Raw genomic sequence first — 17,353 nt, forward strand, 5'->3', positions numbered from 1 at the left:
CTATGCACCCACAGAGGCCCTTCTCCAGGGCAGGCGTCCGATCTGTCAAGAGCATTGTTGACAGATCGGAAATGCCGGTTTTCAGCACATGCATTGTGCATGCCTGAAATCAGCATTTCCAATGTCCCAACAGGTGGGTACACAGCGCATACCCACCCGTAGGGATCGGAATATCTGGGCCATTGTGATTTCTTGGGACCTGAGTTGGAATCCAGGCTAGATAAGTGGGATGAAAGTTAGCTTTCTCAGATAATTGTAAAGGGTATTGAGTGAAATGAGGACCCACCATCTCAATCCATGGCACCAAACTACCCTTATAGCTGGCACAATTGGGACCAACTCAGCAATCTCACACACTTAAATCTCTAAAGACAGACAACATGAGTGATGCAACATATATGTTGGTACCATAAGGGAAGCCCTGTATTGCATCTGTTATTCCTGATCTGTTACTGCTTCTACTGAGTATGAAAATCTATTCCCAAAAATTGTTAACCAACCCCTTCCTCCTAGCACCACCACCACTACAAATATATATAGAATGAAAAGAAGAGCACTTTATTGAGTTGGCATCTGACTCAAAAGGCCATAGTAAAATGTAATTTGCATGGAGATTCGGATAGCTGTCGGAGTGTGCTGCACAGATAGAAGACCTAGGTGAACCAATTTGATTGGAGGAAATGGATTCCACACTGTTTCACCTAGATAATAGTGTAAGATACCCTATTCTTAAAATTTGGTTTAATCTCATATGATTAAGGTTCTTGCTTTCTTTTCACTTATAAATAGCTAGTAGGCATGTACTGTAGCTAGAAATAATAAAATGGTTAAGTTGCTCATTCCCAGAATTCTTCAGGGTATGGATGAAATTTAGCAAGAAAAAGCTTTGTCAGCAAGGATAGGTCTTTTGTTAGCAAGGAATGCTGAATAAAGGGTCAGTGGTCTCCCAGATAAGAGCATAGCCTATATTACAAACAAACAAGACAATGACCAACAGATTGTTAGGAAACTGAAAAACAACTCCTTTTAAGGGAAGGCTTGCATGACTAGAGCTCTATAAAGATTTTAAACTTTCCATTACAATTTATGGAGAGAGACAAGAATGAAAGAATCAATGAAGGTTACATTCTCTATCCAGAGTGAAAGCGGATAATATTGTTTATTTCTCTGTATGACTATTGCTTAACATACTGAGTGCGTCAAGACTCGGTTGAACTCATAAAATTTATTTGCAACCAAAAATTGGTGTCAAGTCTAAGAACCTTACAATAGCAAGACAGCAGATAGGGAAGGTATTCATCCAGAGTTTTTAAAAGCTACTCTGAGCAAGAATGGTGTTGGAGAACACCCACAGGAACCATCGACTTTCCTTGGGGCTACCATTCTGCAATTGGTGAATAGGACATACATATTCTTGGGTGTTCCAGAGATCAATTGTCCTTTTTATCCATGAGTAAAACTTAAATAAGCCCAAAAACTACAGAATAATCTCTCTGATATCAATGGTTCTTAAGGTGTTTTTTTGGGTTGTTGTGTAGGGGTATCAAATGCTTTGGAGGCCCATGAGGTAATTGGGGGGGGAAAAAGACTCATTTTTACTCTTGTGAACAACGTGTAGGACAGGTTATGGCTTTGTGCAAGGTCGCAGAGTATTGTAAGATTAAGGGTAAAGAAATCCACTCACATTGCCTTCATTGATTTTCATAAAGCTTTCTACCTAGTGCATCATGCCGCCCTCATGAAGAAACTGGAAGATCTAGGAATACATAACGTGGTGATGGGCTTCCGCACATGTCAGCTAACTAAAAAATTGTAAAGAAAGTTTACTGAAAACCAGAGAAATAAATAACACAGCTCTGCACCTCTAACTGGCGGAGTTACCAGTTGATGGAGTATAGTGTGTGTCTGTGTTGTGGTGTCTATACATTCATTATGGTAAGTTGTGTTACTGACAGTATTGCTCATGGAGAGTGATTAGTATCTGCAACTAGTAACTATACTTCTTGGGAGGGAGGGTAGGTAAATCTCCTTTGTGTTAAGGTGGCGCCAAGACAGCACACCTAACGATGGAAGTTCGGAACCCTCTCATAGAGTCATACAGCACAGAAGGAGGCCCTTCGGCCCATCGTGTCCGTGCCGGCCATCAAGCCCTGTCTATTCTAATCCCATTTTCCAGCACTTGAATCACAATAGCATACAAGGCTACGGACCAAGTGCTCATCTAAGTGCTTCTTGAATGTTGAGGGTTCCTGCCTCTACCACCCTTTCAGGCAGTGAGTTCCAGATTCCAACCACCCACTGGGTGAAAAAGTTTTTCCTCAAATCCCCTCTAAACCTCCTGCCCCTTACCTTGAAACTATGCCCCCTGGTTATTGACCCCTCTACTAAGGGGAAAAGTTCCTTTCTATCTACCCTATCTATGCCCCTCATAATTTTGTACACCTCAATCAGGGCCCCCCTCAGCCTTCTCTGCTCTAAGGAAAACAACCCCAGCCTGTCCAGCATCTCTTCATAGTTGAAGCGCTCCAGCCCAGGTAACATCCTGGTGAATCTCCTTTGCACCCTCTCCAATGCAATCACATCCTCCCTATAGTGTGGCAACCAGAATTGCACACAGTATTCCAGCTGTGGCCTAACTAGCATTTTGTACAGCTCAATCATAACCTCCCTGCTCTTATATTCTATGCCTCGGCTAATGAAGGCAATTATCCCATATGCCTTTTTAACCACCTTATCTACCTGTCCTGCTGTCTTCAGGGATCTATGTACATGCACACCAAGGTCCCTCTGATCCTCTGTCCTTCCTAGGATCCTACCAATGAATGTATTCCCTTGCCTGGTTAGTCCTCCCAAAATGCATCACCTCACACGTTTCAGGGTTAAATTCCATTTGCCACTGTTCTGCCCATCTAACCACCCCACCTATATTGTCCTGTAGCCTGAGGCTTCCCTCCTCGCTATTTACCACTCCACCACTTTTCGTGTTATCTGCGAACTTACTGATCATACCTCCTACATTCATATCTAAATCATTAATGTACACTACAAACATCAAAGGACCCAGCACCGATCCCTGCGGTACACCACTGGACACAGGCTTCCAGTCACAAAAACAACCTTCGACCATCACCTTCTGCCTCCTGCCACTAAGTCAATTTTGGATCCAATGTGCCAAGTTGCCCTGGATCCCAAGGGCTCTTACCTTCTTGACCAGTCTCCCATGTGGGACTTTGTCAAATGCCTTACTGAAGTCCATGTAGACTACATCAACTGCACTACCCTCATCCACACACCTAGTCACCCCCTCGAAAAATTCAATCAAATTGGTCAGACATGATCTCCCCCTGACAAAGCCATGCTGACTATTCCTGATTAATCCCTGCCTCCCCAAGTGGAGACTAATTCTGTCCCTCAGAATTTTGTCCAATAATTTCCCTACCACTGATGTTAGCTTCACTGGCCTGTAATTCCCTGGTTTATCCCTACTACCCTTCTTGAACAATGGTACTACGTTAGCTGTTCTCCAGTCCTCTGGCACCTCCCCTGTGGCCAGAGAGGTTCTGAAAATTTGTGTCAGAGCCCCTGCAATCTCCTCCCTTGCCTCACACAGCAGCCTGGGATACATCCCGTCAGGGCCTGGGGATTTATCCACTTTTAAGCCTGCTAAAACTGCTAGTACCTCCTCCCTCTCAATACTAATTTGTTCAAGTATATCACAACCCCCCTGCCTGATTTCTATGCCTACATCACTCTTCTCCATAGTGAACACAGATGCAAAATATTCATTTAAAACCTCCCCCACATCTTCCGGCTCTACACACAGATTGCCATTTTGGTCCCTAATGGGCCCTACTCTTTCCCTGGTTATCCTCTTGCCCTTAATATACTTATAAAACACCTTGGGATTTTCCTTTATTTTGCCCGCCAGTGTTTTTTCATGCACCCTCTTCCCTCTCCTAATTTCTTTTTAAGTACCCCCCTGCACTTTCTATACTCCTCTAGTGCTTCCACTGTTTTTAGTCCATTGTATCTGCCAAAAGCCTCCCTTTTTTTCCTAATCCATTCTTGTATATCCCTTGACATCCAGGGTTCCCTGGGCTTGTTGGTCCCACCCTTGACCTTTACGGGAACATGTTGGCGTTGTACTCTCTCTATTTCCTTTCTGAAAGACTCCCATTGCTCTGTGCTAGACTAGGTAATGTGTTACCTGAGCTGTGTAGGTCTGCAGTACTCTAGGGCATGGTTGATGATGAACCAGCCAGCCTGGCTCAATAATGGAACTTGGAGGAGTAGACCCGTCACTGGGGGTTGATATTGTTCCCTTTCTGCACCAGCTAATCTTGCCAGCAAATACTCTAACATGCAAGGTAGTCCTGGCTGGAAAAGCAGTGGGAATATGTATGGATTTAATTATTTATATTCCAGCAATATCTACTGCCCACTTGGGGGTCCTTAAGCCTTGGCTCTGCCAACATGCATTTATGCTTTATGGACTTAAGCAAGTAGGGTATGTACTTACAGATAGAGATTCCATAATGGACAAACAAAAACTGTAGGATTTCTCAGTAGCTTGGTTTAAACACATGCCATCAATTTGGCTAACAAAGGAAAATGTTAACAAAAAGGCATGGAAAAGAAGTTTACCAAAATCCAAAAAAATATATAATGCAGCTCCCAGTCTATGTTTACCCCTCAGAAGACTGCTGTAGAACTTTTGTAATCCTCAACACTATTGCTGCTCTCAGCGCTCCCATTTCTACCATCACTAGCCCAATCCCCACTACTTCCATTTTCCAGTTATCTCAGAGAATTCCACATTAGACTGCTGGATATTGTCCATCGACAAACATTTTGTTTTTGGCAGCGTGTCTATGATAGAATGCACATTTGAAAGCTGAGAAGCACACGCAGTCCTCAAACGTTAAATAATAAAATGGACTGAACAGTTCTGGGAAAAATTATTACATCACTCTCCACCAACGATGAATGACCTCTAAATTTAGAAGACAAGATGACCAAGTGAAGGGAATTTTCCTGCAGCCTACACTCAAATATATACAAACATAACTTTCCAAATAAATGGGGTGTCTGCCTGCTTTAATCAAGCAGCAAAACGTCTCTCTGTCAAAGAGTACCATTACCACCTATTGCTCTTGATCTGTGTGTTAACACACCAGAAATGATCTTGAAAGGAATTTGTAAACCAAATTTTTAAATCTCTTAATTGAAGTAACAAAACAATATTTTATTATTACTGCCTCCTTTTCTCATTTCAGATTTACTGAATTTTATCAGATTAAAAAAAAGAAAGAAATTAATTACAACATTAATCGGGCATATAATGAACACCATAATGCCACACTGAACATTTATTATATGTGAGTGTTTATTCAATGTGGAGTTGACTGTATATTTAAATTGTTGTCTAATTTTTTGCCTAAATAAGATAGGTCAGGCAGGAACACAACAATTTACAATGCAGCTCCTAAGAAGTTCCTAATTCCTCAGTTGGATCCTACCAACTCCTTTATTGGGACTTCCCATTTGGTGCAGGAAACACATTGGAGAGAATGAGGAGCAAGAACAGAGTGTGGAAGTGGAGGTAAAACTTTGGACTCAGCAAAACCTCAAACTTCTGACAACATCAGCCGGTTCTTTCATTGGCCGGTGACTGAGGTCATCTCTGACAGTACATTCCCTTTATCAAAGCTCAGACATTACAACTCTGGCTACACTTCAAAAGTACTTCATTGGCTGTAAAGCACATTGGGACGTCCTGAGGTCATGAAAGGCGCTATATACATGCACGTTCTTTCTTTCTTTGAGGAAAGATGCCAATTTTCCAATGTCTGAGGGGGAAAGTAGAAGGCTATGACAACAGATCTGTGAAGGGGGCTGTTCAGTAACAGGCTTGTGTGTCAATGAGAGCAGCATGGATGCATGGAAATGTCACAGCTGCTCTTAGCAGAGGCTCCTGTCATTTAGTAATTGCTCTGGGATTTCATGTGTTCCTTTCAAGGAAGTATATTAAAAAAATAATTGTAAAGATATAATTTTTCATTATTTGCGAGTACTATTACCATAGAATTGCATTAGATTTAATTTGGGACAGTTCAATCTGTTTCTTGTTGTGGGAATTCATTAAAAACAGTTAAACTTAAGTGGGGAATATAGAATATAAAGATTGGAATAGACCATTGCAGTCCATCTGGCCAGTACCAGTATCCCAGGGGACTACTTTGTATAAAAAACGCAGCACATATTGTCAATTAAACTCATCAGTATATATAGACATAGCAAGGATCAGCGTCCATCTATAATGCCTCCATTATTTTTCCCCAATTGTAATTATGCTCAAGTATATTATCTTCATTAAAAGTATTGGTTCCAAGGAGTGCAACTAGATTCCTATCCTTGGCTTAAAAGAGTGCCTTTTAGAAGGAGATCACATGCAGAGAAGTCTGGGTGGGATCAGGTTGCAAGATGAATGTGTCTGTGGGTTTAAACCCTGGCCAATATGTCTCTATTGCCATGACGCCCGAGAAATATTTGGCAAACTATAGCTGTTTCTTGGCCTGGTTAAACAGTATATGCTTATATTTGTGAACACAAGCCTCTTTTCTATTTACAGTTTTGCCTTGATTTTTCTCCATTTTCTTCTCTCAAGGGCTCTTGCCTCTGGTCAAACTCTATCCATTGGGAGGGCAGACACTGTGGACTCTTACGTGACTCTAACACTAACAGTACTCCATGCTAAAGTGCCAAGAGAAATGCATGAGAGAGGGGCAGAACTGAGATGCACTGTTAGTTTTCCCTCTCTTGAGATGTCCTGAACATAAGCCTTTTTTTGATATACACAGGATCCTGCACACTAAACCATGAAATATACCTCCTCAATGGTTCAATGAGTAAATGCACCTTGTGGTGCGTTACTGAACCATATGAACAAGGAAGGCTTCAGATTCGATCCCTGTGTGAGTTAGCTGATCTAAGCTGGAAAAAGGTTGGGCTCTGGAAACAGCCTCAATGCCTCTAGACCAGGGAGGGAAACAATTAGCGAGGGGGTGCCCAATCCTGATGGCTGCTCCTTTACCACTGTTGGAAAGAGCACATATCATATTAGGTGACGAGATGACTGGGCTGTGTTGTGATCCACAATCATTTACTCTGCAGACACACTGTGCAGGCTTACGCATGGATGAGGCACTGGAGATATCTCACCACCCATGGAGTGTAACAACCTGAGCCATTATATTTCAGGATTTCTCCCCACCACTCAGTTTTCTCCCCCTTCTTTTCACTGAAGGCAACTGAGAGGCAGGGGGGAATCATGAAATACAGTTTAGAAAAATAAACATGGATGGTGTCACAAATAATGGAAGAAAAAGCTATGAGCCAATTGTTACATTTCCCACAATTATATCCTATTAAAGAAATATTTCACATATGATTGATTCTTTAAGGGTTCCATTAGCAATTTTGTTTGAAATTAGATATTGGTCAATATATCTAAGATTTATAGCATGGAGGGAATATATATAATTATATAGATAGCTAGATAGGTGAGTGTTGTGCTCATCAAGTTGAAGGTTGTCATTTGTGAGGAAAGGACACACTTTTCAACCAGTGTCAGCATCAAGTACTGCCAAGTTATGTAGGATATAGATCTATATCTAGATCAAGATGCTGCGTAAAGTTTGTTCTGCAGAACACAACAATGCACCTCATATTGAACCTCAGAAGAACACTGCATACTACATCAGTAACCATCTAAATGAGTTATTGGATGGAGACAGACAATTATTTACCAAATAGTTCCACAGTATGGAAGGTTTAGTGCTGTGGATTCATGTCCACTAGGAATTGGGTTAAATTGTTTAACCTCATTTCAAATAGAACCCTCGGAGAAAAGAGAGCAAGAGAAAAATCGGGAGAAAAGATTTATTCAATCAATCTACATTGATTTTGCACCCAGGCTCCTGAGGGGAAAGGGCAGGACAGAACTGTCGACAGGAACTTTTCTCAACCTGGAAGGGTCAAGATAGTAATGAGAAATGCTAAGCCAATGTGCCACTCAGTCTGAAGTGAGCTCTGATTTTAATAACCTGCATGCATAGATTGGAATCCTTAGGAAACTATGCTCTAATCCATCAAATATCACAAATATCTTCCAGAAAAAGATCACTATTCTTTTGTTTTACTTAACTTATGCAAAGTTCTGGGACATAGAGTTCTGCTTATTATTATTCTGAAGAATGACCTGTACTGATCTCTGAATTTTAAAAAAGCCACAGAATTTATAGTGACAGTTTCAAAGTGTAATGCTTGGTCTTAACTGTGCCATCAAGGGGGAATACAAAGCAGAGAACGAGTGCTTCCCCATTGGGATGGAGGGGAAAAAAATCTTAGCCAGTCACACAAAGCCACTTCTGCACATGTTCTAGGAGCTGGTACCTGAGTCAACTCATTGGGGACCTGGAAGCAGATCACTGTTTACCGCTTAGGTTGGGAATGATACGCGGAGCAGTGAAAACATGAGAAAGAGAGGGGCAAGAAAATCCAGATGAGTAATAAAAACACAATGTATTTGTGCTAAGTGAATCAAATGCATATTATAGCCATATTCCATGAATAGCCATTCTGTTATGTTTGGTTTCAGTCATTGAAAACAGATTAGTTCTTCCTGAAACTCTTTGTCGCAAAAACATTTGTTTCACAAATGTGCCACCATCTGCCGTGTGCTTCACATTGTGTTACTGCAACTGAAAGGGAGACCAGAGCAAGCCTAGTCTTTGGATCTCTCTTGCATTGTTTGATTCAGTGCCCTACAGATCTTTTTCCTTTTGCTGTTTAGGAGGCAGAATAAAATGACCTTCTGATGCACACTGCAGGTAAGGAGGATTAGAACTTAGCCAGCGAATGATTATTTGGTACCGAATTATAATAATCACAAAACGGTACAAGATGCAGAAAAATTATCATCACTGGCGCACGTCAATGTCAAAAGTCTGAAATCATTGCAACAAGCAAGTGCTGGGGGAAATCAGAGAGGAAGCACTGACCTCGGGAAGGAAGTGATGAATTTAAGAAGCAAAGCAGTGATGTGGAGACAGGACTAGATTTACGGGAATACACCGGAAGATACCAGAATCTGATTCAATTAGGTTTGTCTATTTTGCCATTTGGAAGCTGGGTGCAGAAAGCCTGAATTGAATGGATCGGGGATAAGCTCGTGAACGGTGCAAGCACTATTTAGCCTGCAGAGATTGTCCATGAAATTGGATAAAGCAGGCCCCACATTCAGATCTATAATATAAATGAAAAAATTGTACACTGCTCCAGTTTAGGTGCAACTTCACATCCCCAGCTAATCTGGAGCACACAAACCGGGGTAGATTTTTCACACAGAGGGTAGTGGAAATCTGGAACTCTTTCTTCCAAAAAGCTGTTGAGGCTGGGGGTCAATTGGAAATTTTAAAATAGAGATCGATAGATTTTTGCTAGGCAAGGGTATTAAGGGATATGGAGCCAAGGTAGATGGAGTTAAGATACAAATTAGCCATGATCTCACTGAATGGTGGAACAGGCTCGAGGGGCTGAATTGGCCTACTCCTGTTCCTAGGTTTTAACTATCAGGCGGTTGACTGGCGGAATGCGCTGGCCAGGCGCTCAATGGTGCCAGCGGGAGGCTCGATCCACTTCCAGGGCCAGACCTCATTAACATATATGTGGTGGGCCGCGGGCTGCGAGCTGGCGCAATATCGGGCAGCCCAGAGGCCGACACAGCCGGGAATAAGGTAGGACAGGGGGACAGTTGTGATCATGGAGGGGGTGCGGGGGTTGGGGGGGGTGGTGGCAACCTGGGCAGGAGCAGCCCACATTATTCCTGTGGAGTTCGGAGGCGCGCTCCTGCCCCTCAAAACGAATTTTAGCACTAGAATGAAAGGGCCTCTTCTGTGTTTCTGTCAGGTTTTACTGAGCAGAGTGTCCTCAGTGAACACTCTGCCCAGTAGGCAATTCAAATGGCATAGGACCTTGATTTGCATCAAGTAATGAGACCCCTGCCTGATTCAGGCGAATGCCTCGGCCACCCAATGGAAGGGCCCGGGGAACATGACGGCAGAGCAGGAACGGTAAGCCTCCCACCTCCATTTTAACTCTGCTGCCGTCCCGTTTCCTCCTGGCGGAGGGAATTATCATCAACTTCAATGAGTTTGATATTTTAAACTCTTGAGGGCCGTGGGGAAACCATTTTTTTTCCCATCAAGATATTTTCAATCATGTTTGGCAAAAACCTGATGCTTAATCTAATAAAACACAACAAGGCGCAAAGTTCAGGACAAGAGAACACATTCTCATGGGGACACTCAAAAGGAAGTAAACAGTTAACGCATGTTGCTCTGACAATTTGCACAGATAAATCGAGTGCAGGTCATAATGACTTATTTGATACCACCTGATTAAACTGCAGCATTAGGCTATTGTAATTGCAAGTGCAAACAAAGGCTACCTCAATGTGATTTCAGATGCCATAACATAATAGACCAATTAACACACTGAGCTTCTATAGAATCAACAGCGTACATCAACAGTACCAGAATTTGAGGTTTGTACACACAAGTTAAAAAGTTTTCTTTTTCGAAAAGGCACAACACAATATTCAGAACATGCTTGTGCATGTTTTGCACTATGGGGGAGCTAAGGTTAGGTTAATCAGCTGTAGGACTTTATTGGATACACCCCGTATTCTCTCCATCACCAAGACTACCTACTTCTACCTCTGTAACATCGCCCGTCTCCGCTCCTGCCTCAGCTCATCCATGCCTTTGTTACCTCTAGACTCGACTATTCCAATGTTCTCCTGGTCAGCCTCTCACCTTGCACCCTCCGTAAAATGAGCTCATCCAAAACTCTGCTGTCGTATCCTAACTCGCACCAAGTCCCGTTCACCCATCACAGTTGTGCTCGTTGACCTACATTAGCTCCCAGTCCACCAACGCCTCAATTTTTAAAATCTCGTCCTTATCTTCAAATCCCTCCATGAACTCACCCCCTCCCTAACTCTGTAACCTCCTCCAGTCCTACAACCCTCTGAGATCTCTGCGTTCCTCCAATTCTGGCTTCTTGCACATCCCCGATTTTCTTCGCTCCACCATTGGCAGCCGTGCCTTCAGCTGCCTAGGCCCTGAACTCTGGAATTTGCTCCCTAAACCTCTCCACCTCGCTACCTCTCTCTCCTCCTTTAAGATGCTCCTTAAAACCTATCTCATTAACTGTCCTAATATCTCCTTATGTGGCTCGGTGTCAAATTTTGTTTGATAAATTGCTCCTGTGAAGCACCTTGGGATGTTTTACTATGTTAAAGACGCTATATAAATGCAAGTTGTTGTTTTAACTAACCTGTTAGCCTTAGTTTTTTGATAGGGTGTACAAGGACATTTATCATGTAAGAACAATACATAACCAAACAACACAACACTATCACACTAATAGCTTATTGAGAAACTGTTAATGAATAGGCATAAGATGCTACTGGATTGTCACTGGAAGCAAAAGCCTCTGCCTTTTGATGACATTGGCAAAGTTAAGTATTGTCCAGATTATAGCTCTAGAACGGTATAATATTAAAATGTTATTATAACTTTTAAATAAAACAAACAGAAAAAAGATGATTGTATATTTTGGTTTTCAATGATTTTGTAAGGCTAACATAAATGGACATTGGAGCTCTAACATGAAAGCATTCTTATCTTCAATAAAGTACATTGATCTTGACTGATTTCCCAGCAGAGCCATTTGGTTAAAGGCCAGAGTACCAGTGTGCCACTAAAAGTAAACATTGTGATTCCACCCACTACACATTTACATTACTGTAAGGCCATTTTTCCCCCTGTATAATAAGAAACAATAATAATGAGATAACATTTCAGAATAACGAGGTAACATTAAGAGGCTTGGAGAAATATTTGGAAGGGTGCCAGCCCTTTCTGATCAAATGCGCCAAGTCGCCCTTTGTGGATTCAACATTCAGTGTGAAACATACCATGTCTGTTTCACCAGATCCAATGTTAATGTACATCTAATATCATAACTACTGCAATAAATCATCATTTCTTTACTAATAGATTTTGTAAAATAAAAGTCGGTACTTAGAGCTATGAAGTATTATTTCAGGGTAATTAAGAGCAACTGCAGCCTGAAAAGGTTAACTTGATATACAAAGCACAAAGCAAGTGAATGCAATGATGAACAACTTACTGTTATTTACAAACAAAATACATCCAAATATCCAGCTAAAGGGGATTGTTACCACACTGTCCTTTCACCTCTGGAGCCTGAGTTTGAATTGCATAGGAACAGGAGTAGGCCATTCAGCCACCTCGAGCTTGTTCAATTAGATCATGGCTGATCTGTATCTTAATTTCATTTACCCATCTTGGCTACATCGCCCTTAATACTCTTACCTAAGAAAAATCTGTCAATCTCAGTTTTTTAATTTTCAATTGACCCAGCCTCAACTGCTTTTTGGGGAAGAGAGTGTTCCAGATTTCCACTACCATTTGTGTGAAGACATGCTTCCTGACATTACCCCTGAATGGCCCAGCTCTAATGTTAAGGTTATGCCCCCTTGTTCTGGACTGCCCCACCAGAGGAAATAGTTCCTCTCTACTTACCCTCTTGACCCCACACTGAAGTCCAATCTCTTTGCCAGAGGCAAGTGTCCTATGTGAAATATGTTTTGGCAACCTCAGTTACTACTGATTGTAAATCCTCAGAATAATGATGTCCATAATTCAGACAAATTACTAATCTCAATTCAGCAAGTCACAGGAATGACAGGTGTAGGAAATGGACATTGCAAGCTGAGCGTTTTGCTGCAGGTCAAAAAATGTTCCATTCCCTAACACTGACATAAAAAATTAATCAAAGTGAAAATCAAATAAGAAGAAATCCATAATGTTGTTACACTAGCAAAGTAAAGTGGATAAGTGCCTCTTGACCATGCAGTTTTATAACCCAACGCGTCCTGTGAAGCCTCAGTAAGTTGTGTTTAATGCATTTCCCACTCAGATTATTAGGTGGCGTGCCACATGGGCACAAAGCAGTCAACTGTCGGAGGAAAACAAACAGCAATGACTCATTTCCACATGAATCATGTGCCCTACTGCCCAGTCATGAATTGGCATTGATGGTGGATGCGTCATCATTGTTAACACCAGGGAGGATGTGTGGTGGTACGTGGGCTACAAGGGGCAAAGTTTAGGGGCAAAAATAAGTTTAAGAACAGTAAGCGATTAGGCAATGGGCAAAGAGGATGTAAAGACGCGATCAATATTGACTTCTTGGTGAGACCTATTGTATTATAATCATTTTTATCAAATATACATTCAGCTCCAGATAAACTTAACTCCTGATTGAAGCACAGAATTTCTAATGTACCAAACCACCTTCCAATCATTCCTATCATGTATAAGTTCCGGTTCAAGGTATAGCACAGAATACACTCAGCACAACACGAAACTCTTGAGCCAGACATTAAATGCTACCCAGTTACCAGCACAATAATTACAGCCAGACACTACCAAGTATCACCGAGAGGCCGCAGCACATTCCAGAAGCCAAATCCCTCTTTCATTTCAAGTGTTTTATATTATTTTGTTTAGATTGATTTGCTGAATGAATAATTAAGTGAATGCAGTACAGCGATTCGCAAATTGAACATTTTATCTGCACTTCAAAAAAACTTTTTCTTTTAAAAGATCAAAGGAATCTCAATCCAACTATGACATTTCTTGGCTACATATTTAGTAGGATTTGTCTTTATAAAGCAAATCGTATTTGTGTCACCTTTCTTTGCTGTTTCGAGGACACATGCATGCAGAAGTACGTAAATCCAATGGATTAACAATCTCGCTACAATTACCATTCTCCGCTGCTTGCTTGAGGTTTTCCAGCATGGTGTCGTAGTGGATCCTACAGAGCACTTTTTCTTCGACCAGCCCAAACTCCTCCCCTGTGGAGAGCTGCCTCTTACAGGAGAAACAAGCAAAGCATGCCAGGTGGTAGGCATTACCCCGTGCTCTCCGTACCCAGTCACTGGCATAGATCTGCCTACCACAGCGGGCGCACTTAGTGCCAAACCGGCTGGAAAAAAAAAGGAAACAATACATCAGAAATGCAATTAGGTCTCAGCTGTACAGCTGAAGTCATGTATCATAAAATGTCAGGAAATGAAGCTTTAATCATGGGTGGTCTAAAATATTGCGAGTTTTTGAGCATGACATATAATGAAAAAGTAATCAAAGAAATCTGGTACCACATGCCCCCTACAATGCCCCTAACATTAATTCCTACCATTAGAAACAGCTGAAGGCATACCTGCTTTAGTGAATTTAGTAATCATCATATGACTCTTAAACTAGGGGCCTGATCAGGGTTTCAGAAAAGGGCAGCTCTCGTCTCTGGATAAGAGATTGGACCAGGGGTGTGCTTCACCCCCAGAAAAGATTCAGACACACTTTGAAAAGTTACTTTCCTGCAACTTAGAATGATATTTTCCTAGAAAAGGCAGGTTCCCTCTTTCCCACTTACACATTATAATCAGGCACATCAAGCGTTACTCATTTGGAGTGCGACTCACTCATCTGATTTTTAAAAAGTGACATATTTTAATGTACCTAATTTTTAAAAACTGTTCCATATGTTCAAGTAGGTTTGTGATCCGTTTCTCTTTTTGATCATGAATCTCACTCAGGACTTTTTCCCCCAAAAGTTGACGGCTCTGGTTATTGTATTGCAACATTGGATTTTTTTTGTCCTATTTGTGAACAACAGTCCTGTGTTTACTGCAACTCCACAATCTCAGTTACTGCACAGTATTGAGATTCAGAAGCAAGGCCGCAGTGTGGGAGGAGGAGCCAAGGAAAGCGAAGGCTAGACTGTGCAATAAGGTGTTTATAACACAACCTGCAGAGGTTATTTTTCATGGATTTGTGTTTATTTGTGTGAGAAATGCCATGACGGTATTAATCATCTCTTACAGGCATGAGAGCCAGTAACTGCTCTGTCCTTACAATCCAACTCTTAACTCTTTCAGTGCTGAATCCCAGAACATACAAATGGCTATATTTACATTGCTAGCTAAACAGTTTGAGTTACTTGAGTAGATAACTTGTGGGATTTATAATATTAATTTAATTTTAGAAATTGAAGTCTCAATCTAAGGTCAACACTGGATTCCAATTTTCAGGTTCTCTCTTTCATTCTTTCTTCCTCTCCAATTCCCCAGCCGTAATCTGGGGATCATAGATAGCACACGTGCAATTGATTGAAAAATATTATATCAAACAAAGTTATTAAATTTTAGTGCATGATAGATTTTTCAAAGGCTCGAATCTTTGTAGCTATTAACATTAGTTTTATAGCATTTAAATCTTATAGTCAACTTTTATTACATATTAGTACATCAATAGATGACTCCATTGCACAAATGTATTAATTTTTTGAGGGGGCCTGCTTCAAGACTTAATTTTCAGAAGACTGGCAGAGGGAGCAGGCTCAGGACTGAGGATGTGAAATCAAGGATGAGGGCCATGGGTAAATGAGATCAGGGCCCACAGGATACGAGATGTGGGCCAAGAAAAGCAAAAATGGACCAGCCTAGAGCTGCCAAGCTGAGTTTTCATTGACCACTTCTACCACTTAATTTCTAAAAGCTAATATACCACTGCCAATATTTAATTTGGTGGCCCACATGTACACAAATTTAGGATCTTTCCACAGTAAAGTTTAAGACATTCTTTACACATATTTGGAAAAAAATACAAATCTTACCATCCAACACAGCAATATTTTGACTGTAGTTTGAACTTTCCAAGACAGTTTGTATTTTATGCACATGCATTAACAATTTAAGTAATTAATATTCAGTGATGATTGCATAATTAATCCAGATAGAGACACAGCATTTAATTGCCATTAAATAAGTAACCCTCAGTCCTTTTTCTTTTGTTCTGTCTTCATTTGTTTCCTTTTCTGTTTTTCTTTCTTTCCTATATAGTTTCTTTTCATTAAAAAAACAACCTTCTTCTTATATCTGCGGTTAGACTGAAATATGATTCCCTATCAGTCACTTTTACTTCTGTGTCTAAATAAAGCTGATGATCTATTAAGCTTGGGGACTTTGAGATTGAAGTCGTGCCTTTAGGCTTTTCCTCTCGAACGCCCCTTTACAAAAAGTGCCAACACAGCACTTACTACGAAGGGCAGAATGTCGTGTTGCAATTTCAATTTCTTCTCATTTAATTTGAATAATAAATAAAACCTATTTGTGGACTCGCACGTGATTACATAAAGGTAGCAAACTTTAAAGATTTAAACAAATATAAGTATCTTGGCTGACTAAACAGAAAATGATCTGACACATGTAGAAGGGTAAAATGTTATGACTTGTCTTAGAATCCAACAAGACAAAACTCCAGGCCCTGCTACCAGTAGCTGCATTCAATTGGACAAACAAAGCCCAATTGGACAGTGACCCTTCAGCCTCTCCACACTTGTAATTTGGGTGCAATTGTCCTTTAAACCATCGGTAATTGCTTTGATTTTGTGATATCTGTTTTCATTGCAAGCAGGGCTTTTTCAGTTTAGGTGCTCTCAGCATATGCCTGCCAGCGACCAAGACAACACTATCCTTACACATGAGCAGGCCTTTATTCATTGTGTACTTTAACAAATTGCTAGCATTTATGTACCAACTTAGAAATATGTACTGCAGCTTTGTTTTGGCTAAAGGCAGAGACTTAAATGTAGTTTCTCTGCCAAACTGTCCAGAAAAAGAAGAAATACATTAAACAGAAACATAATTACCATCCTACAATAACATTTCTTCCCCTTGACCCAGATACTGGCATAGCACCTTCCAAAATGGGTGTATGTAGAGCTATAGTCAAGTGAATAGAAACATCATGTGAATACACCACAATTTGAACCTATTAGATTCAGTTATTTTATTGCTTCTCTTTCCATCCCTCCCCCCAATTTACAAACCCTCCTCCCCCACCCCCCACAAGTGCTGACCCATGCTAGGTGTGGTCCAATAGGTTCCTGCAGTCCTCGAGTACCTCATCCAGTATCAACAGGTTATTTGACTGCAATGAGCATCACAGTTGGGGCCAATCCTGCTCTCAGTTGAATTTTCACTCACACACACTTCACAGTACAGGTCACTGGATAGTAAACAGAAGCATATTTGAATTTATTTTATAGCACCTCTGCCCCACCAGACATCAGCTAACTCAGCACAGCCTACGAAACAAATTTGGGCTCTTTCTGATCTAAATGGTGAAGTGCT

At 41.1% G+C, this 17,353-nt stretch overlaps 1 protein-coding gene across 1 annotated transcript in view; it reads right to left on the reverse strand.

The window, feature by feature from the left end:
• The window catches only part of lhx6a (LIM homeobox 6a), a 60,166-nt gene that overhangs the window by 23,414 nt on the left and 19,399 nt on the right, over positions 1-17,353 (reverse strand). Inside the window, exon 5 of the mRNA XM_085965717.1 lies at positions 13,925-14,145. Coding sequence (XP_085821843.1) covers positions 13,925-14,145 — 221 coding nt within the window. The remainder of the gene's footprint in view (positions 1-13,924; positions 14,146-17,353) is intronic.

The sequence above is a fragment of the Somniosus microcephalus genome, chromosome 23 (genome assembly GCF_052327205.1).
Source record: "Somniosus microcephalus isolate GS21.2 chromosome 23, FLI_Smic_1.0, whole genome shotgun sequence".
Classification (NCBI taxonomy): domain Eukaryota; kingdom Metazoa; phylum Chordata; class Chondrichthyes; order Squaliformes; family Somniosidae; genus Somniosus; species Somniosus microcephalus.